This window comes from Fundulus heteroclitus, chromosome 19 (assembly GCF_011125445.2).
Source record: "Fundulus heteroclitus isolate FHET01 chromosome 19, MU-UCD_Fhet_4.1, whole genome shotgun sequence".
In the NCBI taxonomy this organism is placed as follows: Eukaryota; Metazoa; Chordata; class Actinopteri; order Cyprinodontiformes; family Fundulidae; genus Fundulus; species Fundulus heteroclitus.
Window position 1 is genome coordinate 4,436,021 of NC_046379.1, and position 18,095 is coordinate 4,454,115.

General features: G+C 37.3%; 1 protein-coding gene across 3 annotated transcripts in view; it reads left to right on the top strand.

Annotated features, from left to right (window-relative positions):
• The window catches only part of ppp2r5ca (protein phosphatase 2, regulatory subunit B', gamma a), a 36,290-nt gene extending 18,547 nt beyond the window's left edge, over positions 1 to 17,743 (top strand). The window contains exons 3-14 of one of the 3 annotated variants that reach the window (XM_036150504.1): positions 2,750 to 2,860; positions 2,974 to 3,066; positions 3,166 to 3,296; positions 3,381 to 3,440; positions 5,488 to 5,596; positions 6,388 to 6,441; positions 6,564 to 6,734; positions 9,001 to 9,128; positions 10,302 to 10,403; positions 10,533 to 10,605; positions 13,363 to 13,479; positions 15,599 to 17,743. In XM_036150504.1, coding sequence (XP_036006397.1) covers positions 2,750 to 2,860; positions 2,974 to 3,066; positions 3,166 to 3,296; positions 3,381 to 3,440; positions 5,488 to 5,596; positions 6,388 to 6,441; positions 6,564 to 6,734; positions 9,001 to 9,128; positions 10,302 to 10,403; positions 10,533 to 10,605; positions 13,363 to 13,479; positions 15,599 to 15,733 — 1,284 coding nt within the window. In that variant the 3' untranslated portion in view covers positions 15,734 to 17,743. The remainder of the gene's footprint in view (positions 1 to 2,749; positions 2,861 to 2,973; positions 3,067 to 3,165; positions 3,297 to 3,380; positions 3,441 to 5,487; positions 5,597 to 6,387; positions 6,442 to 6,563; positions 6,735 to 9,000; positions 9,129 to 10,301; positions 10,404 to 10,532; positions 10,606 to 13,362; positions 13,480 to 15,598) is intronic. The other 2 variants (XM_036150502.1, XM_036150501.1) reach the window with 2 other exon arrangements.
• The last annotated feature ends 352 nt before the right edge of the window (positions 17,744 to 18,095 follow it).

The following is an 18,095-nucleotide window of genomic DNA, read 5'->3' on the forward strand; positions in this document are numbered from 1 at the left end:
GTGGGATGAGTATATTTTACCCCTAAAATAAGATAATTAGATACCCTGCACTTGAAATAAGATGATGGAGATGAATTGTTCTTATTTTAAGTGCATAAATCTTATTCCATTGGCAAATAGTCTTATATACCTGCTAGGGCTGGACGATAATTCAATAACAATATAGATCGATTAATAGACGTGTGGCGCGATAGGAAAAAAACAGGGTCGATAAAACTTCGATAGAGAGTTTTCGTTCCTTCCTTTCGGCCCATCATATTACTTCCTCTCGACCAATCGTAATCTCGGACCCAGGCACGCCGTCACAAAGCGTCGCCCTCTCAAACCACAACACAGAGCACGTGAATATGTCGCAGCAAGTAGCGGCTGAGGAAACGGTCCCAAAACGGGGTTTTACTAGTTCGACAGTCTGACAGAAATAAATCGCAGTGATTTGAAAACTTGCAAGGAACCGGTAAAAACAAAGTCTGGTAACGCAACAAACTTGTTTCATCACGTAAGCCGTTTTAGCCCCACGCGGCTCTGCGTCGTCTTCGGAGAAATCTTACGGAGCTTCTTCCAAAACAAAGCAGGTATAGCAGCTAAACTGGGCTCCATTCTTTGTGATAAAATGGTATTGGTATATTTATTTTGGTCATTTTACTGGTCACTTTAGTTTGTTCTTTGTGATTATTTAATAACATAACTCAGGTCTCTTAAGTTATTTTTCTTTAAAGAAATTCTGTTATGGTTAATAAAAGTTGGTTAAATAAAGATTTAATTGGAATTCTGTGTTTGTGTTCTTTATTAAAATTAAATCATTTAGCAATATCATCAAATTTCCAGGCAGAGCTGCACATAAAATATGGTTTTAAATATTTTCAATAATTATCGATATCGATCAATATGCATTTTTTTTATCGATAATTTTTTTTCTATATCGTCCAGCCCTAATACTTGCTCAAACCAAGGAAAAATATACTAATTTCAAGAAATTTTTACTTACTTTTAGTTCCCTTTTTGCAGTGTAAAAAAAATTTTGCACACTAGACCTAGCTTTACCTTTTTTTTAAAAAAAGAGATGCACCTGTTGCAAAACAAGTTCAATAAAGGTCAAGTCACTCAACCCAGTGAATATAGAGAATGTGGCACTTAAGGCCCCAGTTACTCCAGCCAATATACTAATATGGCCCACAATGCCCTCCTAGTCAAGGCATAAACCCTTAGTGTTTATCCACAACCTTACCTGCAGTCCTGCTCAGCTAACGGGACTCAAAATAAGTTCCCGCATGAATTACACCAACAGGGTCAGGTCTGCTGGGCATTAAGGCTCTTGGCTGTGAATCCTGGTTTCATTTAGGGAGACGGAACAAAACAAAATTCAGCAGCGTTGTGGCTGAACACATTTTTAATACTAGTCAAAATACAGGATAACATGAATCTAAACAGTTTCACCGTTTTCATATCAGATTTATTTTTTTATTCCTTCACTGATTAGTTCAAAATAAAATATATTGTATTGAAGTAATAATTTGATTGGTTACAAACCAGCCTTAAAGACCCAGTGTTAAAAAAAAGTCTAAAATTTTCAACTCCACGTTTATCTTTCCTTCGTTATCGTGGAAGGAGGGGCTCCCCCTGGTGGATTGGTGGAGTCACTCCAATAAGGATGGACGAACGGAGGCAGAAGTCAATATAGTTCCAAAATACACAGTTTTTCAGGATCAAATGCCCCAGATGTTGCAGGGAAAGTGGGAACCAGTCATGTTGCCATAGAGAGCAGATTTTAACCGCTTTAGTTTCTTTTTTGCCTCAAACCGAACCCGTCTCTGGTTGTTGTCGGACCCTCTGCACGGCAGAATTAAGCGGTCTGTGACGGGCGCACCGAGGCCCACCTTATCTGTTCAAACAAGGCTCTCAGTGTTGGCGGAGGCCACCTGCGTTGTCCTGTGATCTGTGCCGCAGAGACGGCGGCTCACAGGGGAGTCAGTTGACACGGAGAGAGGCGAGAAACACAAGACTCTGAACTTATTAGGGGGCAAAGCCTTCTGGGAACTTTAACCTTAAAGGCATACTGTGCAACATTTTTCAGTTAATTAATATGTTCCATACCGTTTTGGATGATTAAATGAGTCATTTCAGGTCGAGCAAAGGTTTTCTCGGCCGCCCTGGTGGTCTGTGGGGGAAATACCGCACTTGCAATTGCAGGAGCCCTCGGCCCGCACACACAGACTCAGAAGTCTGGTGCATCGCAAGAGTCGGTCTTGCTTTACGGCGAGAACTCCATGTGTTTTTGCCCTGCCATTCACTATATGCACGCGCGAAAGCAACAACAAAGAACCGCGTGTTAACGTCAAATAAACATGCAAGCATATAGATTTTTATTATTATTATTATTATTATTTTATTTTTTATTTTTTTTGAATTTGGCAAGATAGCGCTGCGGGAAACCCTGATGTTCATACCTTCACTGTGTTAGTCATTGTTTGTACTGCCGTTTTTTCCACTTTTCGTTGCGTTCGCCTGTCTGCTAAGCTCAAAACAACCGCGCCTGGCTTGACGGAGAAACCAGAACAGCTGAGCATCTTTATGACAGTGCACTTTTACTTTCGCCCTCTGGGGGGAGCCTCGCTGGAAAATCAACCCCGGTTGCATAATATACCTTTAAGAAAAAAAAAAAATCAGGTCATGTTTTATTATTTTCTTTTACAACTCCAAAGTATCGCTTGCAGGCTAAATAACGGCGGTGTTTAAACTCTGCTTCTTTCAGTTTGCTGTGAACATGTTCAGGACTCTGCCTCCGTCGTCCAACCCAACCGGAGCGGAGTTCGATCCCGAGGAGGACGAGCCGACACTCGAGGCTGCCTGGCCCCACCTGCAGGTCCGTACTTTTATTATATATAAAGTTTAAATTAATCCCCCGTAGTTTGTCACTTCATACTTTAACCGTTAACTTTTCATTGCTCATTTGTATGTTTTTCTGTTTCTTTGCAGCTCGTCTATGAATTTTTTCTTAGGTTTTTAGAATCTCCCGACTTCCAGCCTAACATAGCGAAGAAATACATTGACCAGAAATTTGTAATGCAGGTAAACCCCCAACGTTTCTCTACCGGGGGAAATAAAAAACGGTGCGCGGTTGTCTAAATAAAAAAGCAAATTGCGTTTTTTTTTTTTTTTGCTCTGCAGCTCCTAGAACTGTTTGACAGTGAAGACCCCAGAGAGAGAGACTTCCTGAAGACCACGCTACACAGGATCTACGGAAAGTTTCTGGGCTTGCGGGCGTACATCAGAAAACAGATAAATAACATTTTCTATAGGTCAGTGTTGCTCCGCACGTTAACACGCCTTTGTCACGCTAACCTGTCGGCACGGCTAACATGGTCTGCCCTCCATCTGTCCAGGTTCATCTATGAGACTGAGCACCATAACGGGATAGCCGAGCTGCTGGAAATACTTGGAAGGTGAGGCCTTGGGCTACAATTCAACTATGAAAACATTTAATTTATTTCTGTAATTCGATACAAAAAGGGGAACTCAGACCATTACGCAAAGAGTGGTATGTTTCAAGTGTTTTTTATTTTGGTTCATTCAGCTGATTATGGCTTACAGATGATCAAAGTTTGAGTGCCCTCAGTGGTTGTTTGGGGCTCCTTGATAGATCAGCCTGTGGTTCTGCTGAGGTGTTCAGGAAGCAGCCTACAGCTCTTCTGTTGGTTCCGGTGTCTCCAATCTTCACTTCATAGGTTCGCTGTGGGGTTCAGATCAAGGTAGTTAGCTGGTACCGTGGTCGTTAAAGCAGGTTCTGGTCGTTATCTCCATAAAGTACGAAGCGCTCTAACATTTCCTGCTCTGGGTTTTTTGACTTGATCTAACCCAGTGGACTAGGGCTGAACAATTAATCGCATTTTCAATATAATCGCGATTTAAAAAAACACAATTTCCAAATCGCAGAGTCTGCAATTTTTGGCTATGTAACAATTAGGGAATTAGAAACGTCTATTAGGTGTTGGTAAAATGTTTAAAGTGGGTTTGCCTCCACATGGAAGGGAAGACAGTTGCAGCAGTGAGATAATCTAATTTTATTACTTGTTTTAGAGTTTATATAATCATACATAGCATTAAGTACAGGTCAGTCAGTTTAATACATAGACTTGCTTGTTGGTTGCACTTTATGTTCAACAAGGATTGATGTCCAAATCAACTAAAAGCTGTTCTCTTGAATAATATTCTGATTTATAGTCTTTTAGCAACTAATTCGCACAGCGAGGAAACAAAATGATTTGTTTTTTGTATATGTTTAAAAAGACATGATAAATTAAACTGGGGGGAAAAAATCGCATTAAATCGCAATATTAAGAAAAAAAAATCGCAATTAGATTATTTTCCAAAATCGTTCAGCCCTACAGTGGACCATTACAGACTGTGGAAACTTCACCTCAAGCAGCTTAGGATTTTGTGCCTCTCCACACTTCCACCTGACCCTGGAACCATGATTTTTTTACTTTAAATGTAAAAAAAAAACAAAAATTACTTTAATCTAAGAAGAAGACGTCGACGTTTGTGATGTTGAGGAACTGATGCGACGGTCGTAGTTCGTCTGCTGGAGTCGTCAGGATGTGGCCGCTGTGGAAGATCCAGCGTCCTCTGAATCTGTCCCAAACTCTTAAACGACTCCTGGTCTCCGTCCTTCTGCAGACTGACAACAGTTTTCTGCTGGGAGATTAAGTAGGCAGTCTTGCCCATGCGTTTCTTTAATGGATCCATACTTTTATTGCTGATTTTCTGAAAAAGTTACCTTGTCACACAAACGCTTAAGCTTCATACACTGCAAAAACTGAACTAAAAATAAGTCAAATGTTCTTAAAATGAGTGTATTTGTCCTTGATTTGACCAGGTAAATAAGATGATTTGGCAATGGAATAAGATTTTTGCACTTAAAATAGGAACAACTCATCTCCATCATCTTATTTCAAGTGCAGGATGTCTAATTATCTTATTTTAGGGGTCAAAATACTCATTCCATTGGCAGATAATCTTATTTACCTGCTCAAATCAAGGATAAATACACTAACTTTAAGAACATTTTACTAATTTTTAGATCCGTTTTTGCAGTGCACTGCAAAAAAGACTCAACTAAACTAAAAATACGTTAAGATTTTCCTGAAATTAGTGTATTTGTCCTTTATTTGAGCAGGTAAATAAGACAATCTGCCAATGGAATGAGATTTTTGCACTTAAAATAGGAACAACTCATCTCCATCATCTTATTTCAAGTGCAGGATGTCTAATTATCTTATTTTAGGGGTCAAAATACTGATTCCATTGGCAGATAATCTTATTTACCTGCTCAAATCAAGGACAAATACTCTTATTTCAAGAAAATGTTACTTATTTTTAGTTCTGTTTTTGCAGTGTATGCGTTTGTTTTTGGAGGCTTTCGGTTGAATAGTTGTTTTCTTTTTCTTTTAATAGTACAATGTTTTGATGGCTTCTTTATTTCTCTTTCAGCATAATCAATGGATTTGCCTTACCACTGAAGGAGGAGCACAAGATTTTCCTGTTGAAGGTTTTATTGCCTCTGCACAAAGTCAAATCACTCAGTGTCTACCATCCACAGGTGTGTTCCCAGCCCACAAATAAAGCAATAAACGCTCAACTTCACGGATTTTTAAGAAGCTAAGAGTGCTGGCATGTAAATTATTCACACAGTTACATTTTCCTGTCCCAACCTGTTTTTAAATAACTCGCGCTAGTTGTTAAAAACAGTCAAAAGGAACGGGGGGGAGGGGTTCCCCTGCATAAAATCACACACTTTGCAGATTGACTGTTTTGAAGCACAGCAAAACGAGTCTATCTAGGGCAGGGGTGTCAATCTCATTTTGGTTGAGGGGCCGCATACAGCTTAATCTGATCTCAAGAGGGCCACACGAGTAAACTCATTGCAAGATTAAATAGAACTAATTAATGTGGACTTGTTGTTGATTTTTATATTAAGTTAATTTCACTTTTACACAATATATTATGAATAACCTCGGCGTTTTTAAGAAAAGTATGTGCAATTTCAACAATACTTTTACTCAAACATTTACTTGTGCATTATGCATAAGAACTGATCAGTGATTGTACAGTGTTGAAAAACATTTATTCACATTTTTTGGAACTTAAAAACACTGTCCTGCATGAAAAAATACATCAAACAGATAAAAATTAAGAAATGATTTAAATTTTTCCACACCTGAAGCTTAATCTGCTAATTAAAACACAGCGCCCCTCGTGGACAATATAGGAACTGCAGATTTTCAATTAAACGAAGTACCGTACATGTTTTTTTCAATAATTGTTTTATCATATTTATTGACAAATAAACAGGATTATTTCATAGCTGATTTTGTTGTTTGGCTTTTCCAGCTGGCCTACTGTGTGGTGCAGTTTTTGGAAAAGGACAGCACACTAACTGAGCCGGTATGTTGAAGACAAAATAAAATGGAATAAGAACACTTTTGTTTTTTTAGAAAACTCTTCATGTAGCTCACAATAAGATGTGACTTTAATCATCATCACCGTCCTTTCCCCCCCCCCCACAGGTAGTAATGGCTCTACTAAAGTACTGGCCAAAGACTCACAGTCCAAAGGAGGTGATGTTTCTCAACGAGCTGGAGGAAATCTTGGATGTCATCGAGCCCTCGGAGTTCGTTAAAGTGCAGGAGCCCCTCTTTCGGCAGCTGGCCAAGTGTGTATCGAGCCCACACTTCCAGGTACTGGGGGGCTACGGCCTGGGGTTGTAACCACATATCGACTCTTTATGTTATCGTTTGTTAACTATGGTGTCGTTTGACGTCATCCCTCCACTGTTGTCTCTATGAGAACGTGATCTACAGGTTTTTGTCAACGCGTTTTAGCTGAAAGTTGTCAAAGTTAAGCTGAAATTAGACCGTCACGCTAATTTTTTTAATGAACATGACTGTCAGCACAACATGGATGTTTGAGAGCAACATAGAAAAGTCAGTAAAGCTCTTTTAACGCACATCAGCGCAGCTATAACCCTCCTGAACCACATTAGCCAACGCTAGCTTTTATTAGCTTGACGAACAGCTCCGCTCTGCTTTGGGAATGCATTTAGAAAACAGGGCTGGACGATAAAGAGAAAAAGCATATCAATAAAATAGAAATCATATTGATCGATATCGATAATTATCAATAAATTAAAAACATATATCTTAAGTACAGCCCTGGCCATTTTATGCTGTTGCTTAATGACTTATTTTTAGGTACAGACACAAACCCTGAATTCAAACTCAACCTTTTTATTCAACCAACTTTTTACCAACACTGCAAGTTTTTAAAAAAAAGAAAAAAGAACGTGTGCTTTCTGAACTCTTTGAAGGGGGCGGAGCTTGGTTCCTGTGTCTGCGTTGTGATTGGCTGGGAGGTTGTAATCACTATAATATTAACTAACATGGCTAGAATGCATAAGGAAGGAAAACTGTTATTATATTGAAGTTTTTATTGACCATTTTTTTCTATCATCGATATACGTCTGACAATCGATATATATTGTTATTGAATTATCGTCCAGTTCTATTAGAAAAGTAACGGACCGACAACAACGCTCGCTTGCAGGTGCGTTCATGCACACAAGTCACCAACCGTTCAGTTACGCTGAGAAAAAATCCTGGCAAGGACCTTGATCTAAGGTTAATATATTTAAAATAAGATTTAAATGCCTTTTATTGTGGGCTGTGTAGTAATAAAGCTGAACTACTTAATGTAACTGGTGTAGTGAAGTAGCCTGTGTGATTATTGGTGTTATTTTTTCAGAGCAGTCATTCAATCTATCGCCAAAAAACACAGACATTTATTTTACTTTTTATCGTCACTTTTATGTTAATCACAACAAGAAACAAACAAATATCTCCCCCATCATATTTAAGATCCACACCCTCGATCCCTGATCATGAATAATGCGAAAACTTATTACTGCTGCTCCTAGCATCACATTTATGTTGACACTCATTCTTTGCATGTTAAAGTTATAGCACTAAATATTGAAGACTCAACTTTTTAGCTGATTTTCATGCAGCATAAAATGTTGTTATTGTCATTAATATTTTTATTATGAAAGCTACCATTAAAAATAGTATGGTACCTCATTTTATTATTTTGCAAGCCTGGATAAGTGTGGAAAAAGAGAACAGATTAAGAAGAAATATTTGTATTTTGAAGTTTTTTTTCCCCCTTATTCTTATAATTAACCTTTGAGATTTTAGTGACTTTTTGATAATGCTGTAACTGATTGTAATTTTTAATGGTACTTTGCTAGTGCCTGTGATTCAGTGTGATATGTAAGCTTCATGAGATTGCAGACATAAGTTTCCAGTATCTGCTTCTTTGTTTTTCAGATTAAAAATCAACGATTGGATTCAAATACAAATTAGTGCTTCCGGTCAGAACTTGAAGATTCCCCCATTTACATGATAAAAATGACGCAATGGTAAAACAAATGTTGCACAAGTCAAAATTTAAACAAAGAAGAAAAACTAACAAAACATATTAACAATATAGAACGTTTAAATATATAACAATAAAAACAAATTTGACATGTTTTGACAATCTATGTAGCAGCATGAGGCCTTTGTGGTGCAAATGACCATCCTGAGAATATTTATAAACAGCAATACAATAAAAACAAAAAATAATAAAAGAAATGGTTAACAATCTGAACCTGCGTGTGTGCTAATGGATCGGCGAATGCATGCACGCATCGGCCGATACAAGAGAAAAACACAAATAGTCTGAAAATCCACCTGCAGAGATCTGCGGTTTGGGCTTTTAACTACACAAGTGGCATCACCTCAGTCAGGATTTTTATCTAAATAGCCCAGGGTTCCCGCGGATCCTTAAAAAGTCTTAAAAGTCTTGAATTTAACTTGCCTTATGCTGTTGGAACCCTGATAGCCATTTGCGTAAACAGGTTCCTCTAATTTACCTCCCTCACTCCCGTCCCGTCTCCGTTCTCCGCAGGTGGCGGAGCGGGCCTTGTACTACTGGAACAACGAGTACATCATGAGTCTGATCAGCGACAACGCAGCCAAGATTCTGCCCATCATGTTTCCCGCCCTGTACCGCAACTCAAAGACCCACTGGAACAAGTAAGCCGCGCAGGAGCGCCCCCTGCTGTTGCATTTGTGAACCGCTTTTATTTCTGTGATTCTAAAAGCTTTCACTGTTTGAATTTAGCCTTTTCTCTATCGCAGACTGACATCTGACTGATAAAACGTCACAATCTTTTGCTTATAAGAGCATTTGGATGGCTTAGAATATGCAAATGATGAAGAATTAGGGACAGTCGTTTCAGAAGAGATGTGGGTTAGAGCTCTTAACCTTGTGAATGGGACTACTTCTTGTGTACGTCTCAACCTGATTCAGTTTAAAACTGAATCAGTTTGATTACTCACTATAGTAAAGTCAGACTTTTCATAATATACCCTGAAATAGATGGAACGTGTGATCGCTGTAGAGCCACCAACGCAGACTTGGCTCATATGTTCTGGTCGTGCTCTAAGCTGGAAGAGTTTTGGAAATCAATATTTAGGATTTTGAACGTTGCGTTTGGCCTAACTTCTAAAACCTCGTCCTTTTAATGGCTATTTTTGGGGTTGATGCAGGGATTTTTAGCAAGGCAGATGTTATTGCTTTTGCAACTCTGATCGCTCGAAGGAGAATACTTTTAGAATGGAAATCCCAATTTCCACCTAAGGCAACAATGTGGCTTTCCGATATGATGATATTCCTAAAAATTTAAAAAGTGAAATACTTTCTGAAAGGATCGACCAAAAATTTTTATAAATAATGGGGCCCTTTATTGGGTTATTTTGATAAATTTGTAACTCTCCCTTCTCACAAGTAAACAAGTCCCAATGTAGAGAGAGTGTTTCCATTTTGGGATAGTAACCCCCCCCCCCTCCTCTTTTTTTAAATTCCTCCCAATTAAATTTTTTTTTTTTTTGCCGGCACAGGGATAGTTGGGGTTGGATGGGGCTTATAGAAATATAAAAATGTTGAATTGCTGTGTGGTTCTTGTTATATTGTACACGGTCAAAGGAATTGTAATAACTGCTTGAACACTACAATCTGAATGCCATTGTACATCTGTTTTAACAACAATAAAAATATGTTTAAAAAAAAAAAAGAATATGCAAATGATTGCACGGTTTCATCTTTTAGTCTTATAGTTTAGTATTTATTCTTTTTTAATCTAAAACTGTTGCTCTGGGGCCAAACTTTGTTTTTTTTAAAGCTCTGACCGCGTGTTGTGTTCACAGGACCATCCACGGCCTCATCTACAACGCTCTGAAGCTGTTCATGGAGATGAATCAGAAGCTGTTCGACGACTGCACGCAGCAGTTCAGGGCAGAGAAAAACAAGTGAGTCCTTCCTACTCTTCTTTGTAGGTCATGTCGGAGGTTGGTTTTATATTTCTGTGTTTAGTTGCTTCATAAAACCAGTGGACCTGAACAGAAAAGTGAGAGAAATGTTGGTGTTTTGACAAACAGAGAAAAGGCAAAGTCAAAAGAACGAGAAGAGGCATGGATCAAGATTGAGAACCTTGCCAAGTCAAATCCACAGGTGAGCTCTATATATAACATTTATATGTTTACCTTAATCTCTCCTGGCAGCACTCAGTGGAACACTGGCCAGAATAAATGGTATCAGGAAGCAGAAAGCAACACGTGGGCTTTAAACTCAGCTTAAATCAGTTTAGCGATACGTTGTATATTCTGTATTTTCCATCTCTAAATGCTTCACTATCTGTAGTTTAGTCTTTTAAATGTATTACTGTAGGTATTACTGTAACGATCTAGACCAGCGGTCCCAAAATAGGCGATTAAACTTAACACAGTTACACTTTAAAAGTTGTATTTAATGTTTTACTGCTGTTGGCTTTTCTTTAACTGTCAAACATTGGTTGGAGGGGCGCGCAAAAAACTTTCTTTTAAATCACGGGCCGCACTAAGAAAAGTTTGGAAACCACTGATTTAGACTGAGCTTACATTAAGGGACATAAGTAGTACCTCATGTTGACGCTCAACTATCATCTGAGCTCGAATTGAAGATTTTTCTGGTCGATTTCCGATCACTAATTTTTCTAAAGCTCTGAACCACCAATAACAAGAATTTTTTTTTCTACTTTGTTGGTAAATTGAATTATTAACTGGTGAGGTTAGCACTACCAACATTAGGCCGTGAGTTTATCACTTTTAGTTGAAATAGATGTGAGATTAATCCATCATCTTCTAGACCTGAATAAAGAGGAGCGCCTCCGTTTTTAAATGATTCTGAGCCGTCTTCTTGCAGTCACAGCTTCCACTCGGAGGATTGTTGCTGTAAGTGGTAGCTGTAGGATACGGTGCGTTCACGGACTGGAAAAATATCAGACTTTTGGCTACCGGCAGCTGAGCAACATTAAAATCAGCTGATTATGGTCACCGGACAGTTTACTGTTTGCATGAAAATATACTAAAAGTTTTTTTTTTTTGGTTTTTTTTACAAGTTGCAGACACAACGAAGATGAGATTTTACGAACATGAGGCTGAAAGATGAATCATTGCAGAGGAAATGATGCTCTGGCATTTATAGATGATTTTCAAAACAGTAATGATACACAGATAACTCTCATAAATTATCTTTCATCATTCAGAAATATGATTATTCAGCTATATGGAATAATTTTTTTGGGTCAGTTGCTCTAATTAGACTAAAATTAATGTTTGTAGTGTTCTTGTATTAACTGTTAGAATCCCATTTGACCAAAATTCCTCTGTTAGACGCCCAGACTTGTTTTTTATTGGCCTGTGACGTAAAAGCTACTTTCCTGATGCTCTAAAGCCTGAAGGTCTTTTTAAACTTTTGGAAACTTAAGTTCCCTAATATGAATAAATGTTCTTACTTTGTCCTTTTTTCCACGTTGACTCTGCTTGAATGTGGTCCACTCTACATCCCTGAATAGAGGCGACCGTAATCACGTTAAAAGCTGAAAACCGTCGTCGTTTCCTTTCCCATTAGCAGAATAACAGCAGGACTCCTCTGTGGTCTGTGGGGCAGGTTGGAGATTAGGAGCAACATGCTGGTTGTTCTCAGTTCAGGTTTAACAAACTCCAGCTAAAGCGAATAGATAAATTCGGGTAAACATCCTCCGAACATTTAGTGGTAAACGTAGGTTAAAACAAATATTTTCCAGTGATCTGGCATCGCTGTGAGCAGTTTCCGTCTGTCTGGATTCACCATCTGTGTTTATGTTACTACTTATTAGTTTTATTTATTTGTTTTTATCCCCCAAATATCTACCACATGCTAACCGTCGCATAAATACATTTATTTATTTATTTATTTTTCCATTAGTTAGGCTTGGGTTCGTATGAGATTATCACAGTATGAAAAAAAAAAAACTTGTGTTAAAAATACATTATTAATGAGACAGAAATTCCGGAAAAAGAGGGCATAAAATGATCAAATTTGCTTTTATTAAAAACTTTATGCTGCTAAAACAATGCCCTGATTTTGACAATAGTTAAAATAAGGTTATTGTTGTGACCGGTGCCACAATATCATAATGATTTCCAGTTTGGTCTGAGGTCCAATCAGACCATTATGAATTTTACTGATTTAAGATTAATCTTAAGGACTAAAACATATGCAAGACCAGGCATGCCCTACATGTTTGTTTATCCATCAAAGCCTGTCCCTGACACTCTTATAATTTTTATTTCTTAAAATGCATGAAGCTCTATCCTTTAATTCATTTATAGACCTAAAAGAGTCTTTTATCCATTCGCCGCTATACGACCAGTCACGGTTGATTCCAGTCTCTTACTAATTGATTAGTTTTGCTATCTATAAAATGTATTATTTTAATTTGGCCAATGGAGCTGAACAGAAACATAGATGAATATAGTGGCTTTCTTTTGGCAAACTGACTAGCAGTGCGCAGCAACAGGCGGGGGAGGGGCAGTGCTGCGTTACTCTCTGTTCATATGCAGCTGGAATAAACTTTAGTAACTCCTGGATTTTCTCTGGCATTAAAATAACTTTAAAGCCCAAGAACTGTCTGACAGAAACTGATAGCCGTTTTAAATCTGGTAAAACTTTATACGTTTTATCAGTTATTGGCTCCTGCCTCATGAACATTCAGAGACGTGTCCTTGCAGTGAAGAGTTGTAGTTCTGCAACTTAGCACTAAAATGATTCCTTTACCTCAACTGTAGCAGACATCAGGCTGTTAACCTTTTTTGATTACTTTTTCTTTTTGCATGCCACTGAAACTCTTCTCTATCCTCTTTCTTTTTCTTTTTTTTTTTGTTCGTTTTTCCTCTCTTTGCTTTGTAGTTCTGTTTGTATCTCGATTCTTTTGACCTCGGTAGTCCTGTAGCAATGGAGACGGATGTCCCTTTGATAGAAGATGTACAGAGGTTAAAAAAGACAGTTGAGGAGAGCGCAACTCAGGTAAACCTGACTTTCTCTCTGTCTCCACTTATACTGCTTAGCTCTCGCCAAAGCACAATTAATATTTATTGTAGGTAAAATATATTTTTCAGTCTGTTTCTTTTACGCAAACATTTCAGGGACACATCTAGCAAACAACTGAGCACTGTAATAAGGACATTTTCTTTTTTGTTTAAATCATTTTGTTGTAGGGAATGTAAAGGTTTTGATGTCTAGTATAAGAATAAACAATTATAAGTGAATTTAGGAATCATTTCAACTGTTTTTTGAAAATCGTCCAGCCTGGGCACTCGGAAACTTGTATAATACTGCTTTATTTACTATTTTTTGTTGTTTGACTTGCACAGTTATCAAATTCCCGTTAAAAAAAAAATACATAATTACTTCTGTCTTTGCTAGAGTGGTTCTATTCTGAATAAACCAGGTGCCTATATACACACATTATGATCGGATTAATTGATTGCATGTCCATATAAACGGTGCAATCCGATTAGTTAATACAAATACATTTTAACCCAATCGTGAAATTTTGTGCATGTAAACATAGCTATTCGGCATACAACTTAATTCCGATTGAGCTTAATCTGATCACAATAATCCAGTTGACTTGTTTACATGACGCACCTTTATTCTTACCATTTATTTTGATTACTTTTGTCCATGTAAACGTGGCTAATGCCATCAGAGTCTGTAATCAATGTCTTCTGGATGTCATCAGCATGGAGATAACAGACGCATGACTGTATAAATTGTTCTAGTACATAAAACAGGAAAAGAACGGGGGCAAGAACAGAACCTTGAGGAACACCTAAAAATATTACTACCCTATCTAACATAACCTGATTGACACACATTAAAAGATTGTTTTTATGTTGTTGTTTTTTTTTTTTTTTAGAAACGTACCATTTAACCCATTTTAAAGCACAATCAGTAATCCTACTTGATTGGCATTCTATCGCCAACAGTATAAAAATTAGAGGATGGGTAATTACATGAATTATGGCATTTATAATGTTATCAGGGGAGCAATAATCCAGGACTCATTTTTATCTGGAGAAAGCTATCATTTAACTATTGCTTGATTAGTCCAGCAGTCAATAAATCAGGAAACTGTTTGCAGGTCAGATGCCTTGACACAAGACTGCAGTTGGATTTAATCATCATAGAGATAACAGATCCCCCACTATAATACATTGTAAGCTCAGTAAAGTAAAAATTAGAGAGCCCAGAACAGAGCCCTGAGGAATCCCATAAGACCTGATATTTCCAACGTAACCTGCCTCCACAGACTGTCAGACATCTAGAATTCAAACTGTTTTGTAACCCAACCAGCAACCCCCGATTTAAATGCTTTAATGTGCAGGTCAAGGCAGAGAGGAGGTTCAGATAAACTTCCCTTTAATTAAAGTAGGGCTGGGCGATAAATCGATTTAATCGATTAATTCGAATTTACAATTCTTTAAGATTTCATTTTTGGAAAATCTGGATTTTATTGGGTTTCCATTTAGAGAACAGCATGTGATGCTGAATATATGTTTAGGCAAATGTATTGTCAAAATATTGTTAAGTGGAAACTTTTTTTTTACCATAATACGAGGTACTTCATTTACTTATTTACTTTTTTTTTTAACTTAGTTTGAAGTTCACAAGTGCAGTGAAGCCTGTTCTTAGCTCAATGTGTAATACCACTAGCAGCAAATGTTTTGTTATATTATTATTGTTTATAATGGCACCGCTGCCATCTTGTTTTACAAGCATGTTTCACAGCTTGTTTTTAGTTGCACTTTGAATTCAGGTCAACTCCCTGACGAAATGCTTGACATAAAAGCAAGGTTTTAAAATTTCTTTAATTTCTTTTTATGAAACAAAAAGGAGGAAAAAATCGATTAGTCTGATTTGGTATGATAAAATCTGAGATTTATTTTTTAATCCATATCGCCCAGCCCTAAATTAAAGCTGCTTTGTGTAATTTATTACCGCCCTGATGTATCACGCTCTGACTGATCCTCAGGCTTTTGCTGTTTTATTAAAAAGGCAAAATCAGAATATGTGGATTTTCATACAAAAGAGTGATAATGACCCTATGGGATAACATTTTCCTTCCTCCCCCCAATCACAGCTGCAGGGGGAACAGCGGAAAGAGCGGCCCATGGTGAGACGCAAATCTGAGTTGCCTCAGGATATCTATACCACAAAAGCCTTGGAGACCCACCGCAGAGCTGAAGAAATGTTGACCACCCAGGATGGGCTCTAGATACCTTGTTACCCTCAAGAGCCATGGACATCTTCTTTGCCCCGGTGCCAGAATATAACACCGGCAAACCATGTTTTCTTTTCCTTTCCTCCCCAGAATACTTAGTTTGTCTTCATTCCTGCTGCCTCCGCGCAGAAACCCTTCGGCCACCTCTCTGTTTTTCCACTTTCTCAGGTTATTTTCTTTATATGAGGATGAGTGGGCGTGTGCTTGTGTCTTCGACCCTGTGACATACTTATCAGCATTTTCCTTATTCTTTCATCTCCACCTCTACTTCCATCCCTGGTGAAACCTGGGAGTTCAGACAGCACAACACAGGTTCTTCGTCCATTTCTGCGTGTTTTTTTTTTTTTGTTTTTTTTAACAGTTAATCAGACGTTGCTTGATTCACCGTCTTAAGGAAGGCATCTTTTGTTCAAAGGGAACAAAACCAAAAACCCGGCTAATTGGATAAAGAAACAAAACTTTGTCATCCGTTCTTTTCTTTCTGTTCTAATAAACATCTTTTGGGTGCCAAGATTTTTTTTTTTTTTTTTTTTTTTTTTTTTTTTTTTTTTTTGGTTCTTTATGCTTGATTTGCGTTTTTATGTGACTTTTAATAGAGCTGCCTGCCTTTGTTTGTTGCCACTGTTTGACTTTGTTTCTCCAGCACACTTAAGACCAAACTTAGGCCTGTTCTTAGCCTTGCGTTCTAAAAAAATATTAAATAAAAAAAAGATGGCGAGGAAAGACAAAAAAAATAAAAATAAATAAATGTCCCGTGGACATTTTTGAACTTTCCGTCTTATTGTTTTTGTGCCATATGCGGCTCCTTTTTACGCTTGCTTTCTAATACCTATTGACGACCATGTGAGTTCAAACAATGGTACTTTCTGTATTGAAAGATAACGCCATGAAAACTGGATTTGCTGCCTGTGTGGCTGGATGTAGCGTATGACGGCTGCCTACCGAATAGAGACGGAGCGGGAAGGCTTCTGTGCACACGGCCGTATGAGGAAAATGTCTCTTGTTACATCTAAAAGCTCTGATCCCCGTTTGCTTTTGCCTCTAGGGCTAAATTAGGACCTCCTTCTTCTTTATTTTATTATTTTTCCGTAGATATATGACATTTGTATGCTTTAAAGACTTTGAATGAAATCAAAATGGAGGTAATTTTAAACTAAAACATCTGACCTTTTTCAGATAACCAATCAAACTTTTTGCAAGTAATTAAAATGGTTCCTCACAAAGCGTTTTTTCTTTTCTTTTAATTTTAAATTATTTTTAAGTTAAATAAATTAAGCCCCTCTTAGTGTTTAAAATTGAAATGGTTTGGGAACTCAATAAGTACCATTGTTTTAACTAAAGATGTCTGCTGGATATATTTTTTTTTTTGTTTTTCATTCAATCTAATGTGTTGTATTTTATTGTATTGTCTTTTTTCCATCCCTGGCCATTCAGAAAGCCCAGTGCTGGAATGGACTGGTGTAAAAATGACCTCAGAAATGCCAGATGTGAAAAAAAATAACTGACATTGTGACTTAGTTGAACTGTATTAATACTGTATTTGCTTGAATGCAAAAAGCTGTAAATTTAGACTTAACCATGTCAAACATGTACCTTTTACCCTGGAGGAATGCCATTCACCAAAGTGGTTTCTTCTGTCTCGGTCATTGGATTTATGAAACGATCCTGCCTGCTGGGAGAAATGTATTTAATTTTATGAGTCCAAAATGTTGGAAGTTTCTTTTTAGTACTGAAAAGCAAGTCATTTATAATAAGAAGAGATGATTTAGAAATTATTTGGTGGCTTGTTCTCTTTCCACAGGATCTAGGTATTTTAATTTTAACACATAATTTCCAAAACTTGTTAACTTAAGTGTCCTTTTGTATGTGACCTGTACTATATGATTCATTTATTATTGTATATATGATTTACCTTGTTTCATGTAGTGTTATATATCTAGATTATTTTGTACAAATTGTCCCTCTGTACAGAATAAAACCTCAATAGCAAGTGAAACAAATCGAGCTGCCACGTGCTGTCCTATTTTATTTATCTGTGTACTATAAAAATCTTTTTATTTTTTATTCAAACCTGTTTCCTCCGTCCTACGTACTTCACAGCAGAGCACTAAATGTTCCTGAACAGTTGTCTTTAGAAATGTAAACGTCTGTAGAATAGAAATATTTGGCTTGTGTATTTCTAATTGCGCGTACAACATGGAAACGCAGCAGTCAAAATCTAAATTGATCTATTTATTTATATTCAGTCTCATAATTCTGTCTGTTTTCCATTGAAAAAAAATTTTTCACGTGAAAAGAATTGAAGTTTGTTTTTCTCAAATTTTAGATTTATTATTGATTAAATTATATTTTGATG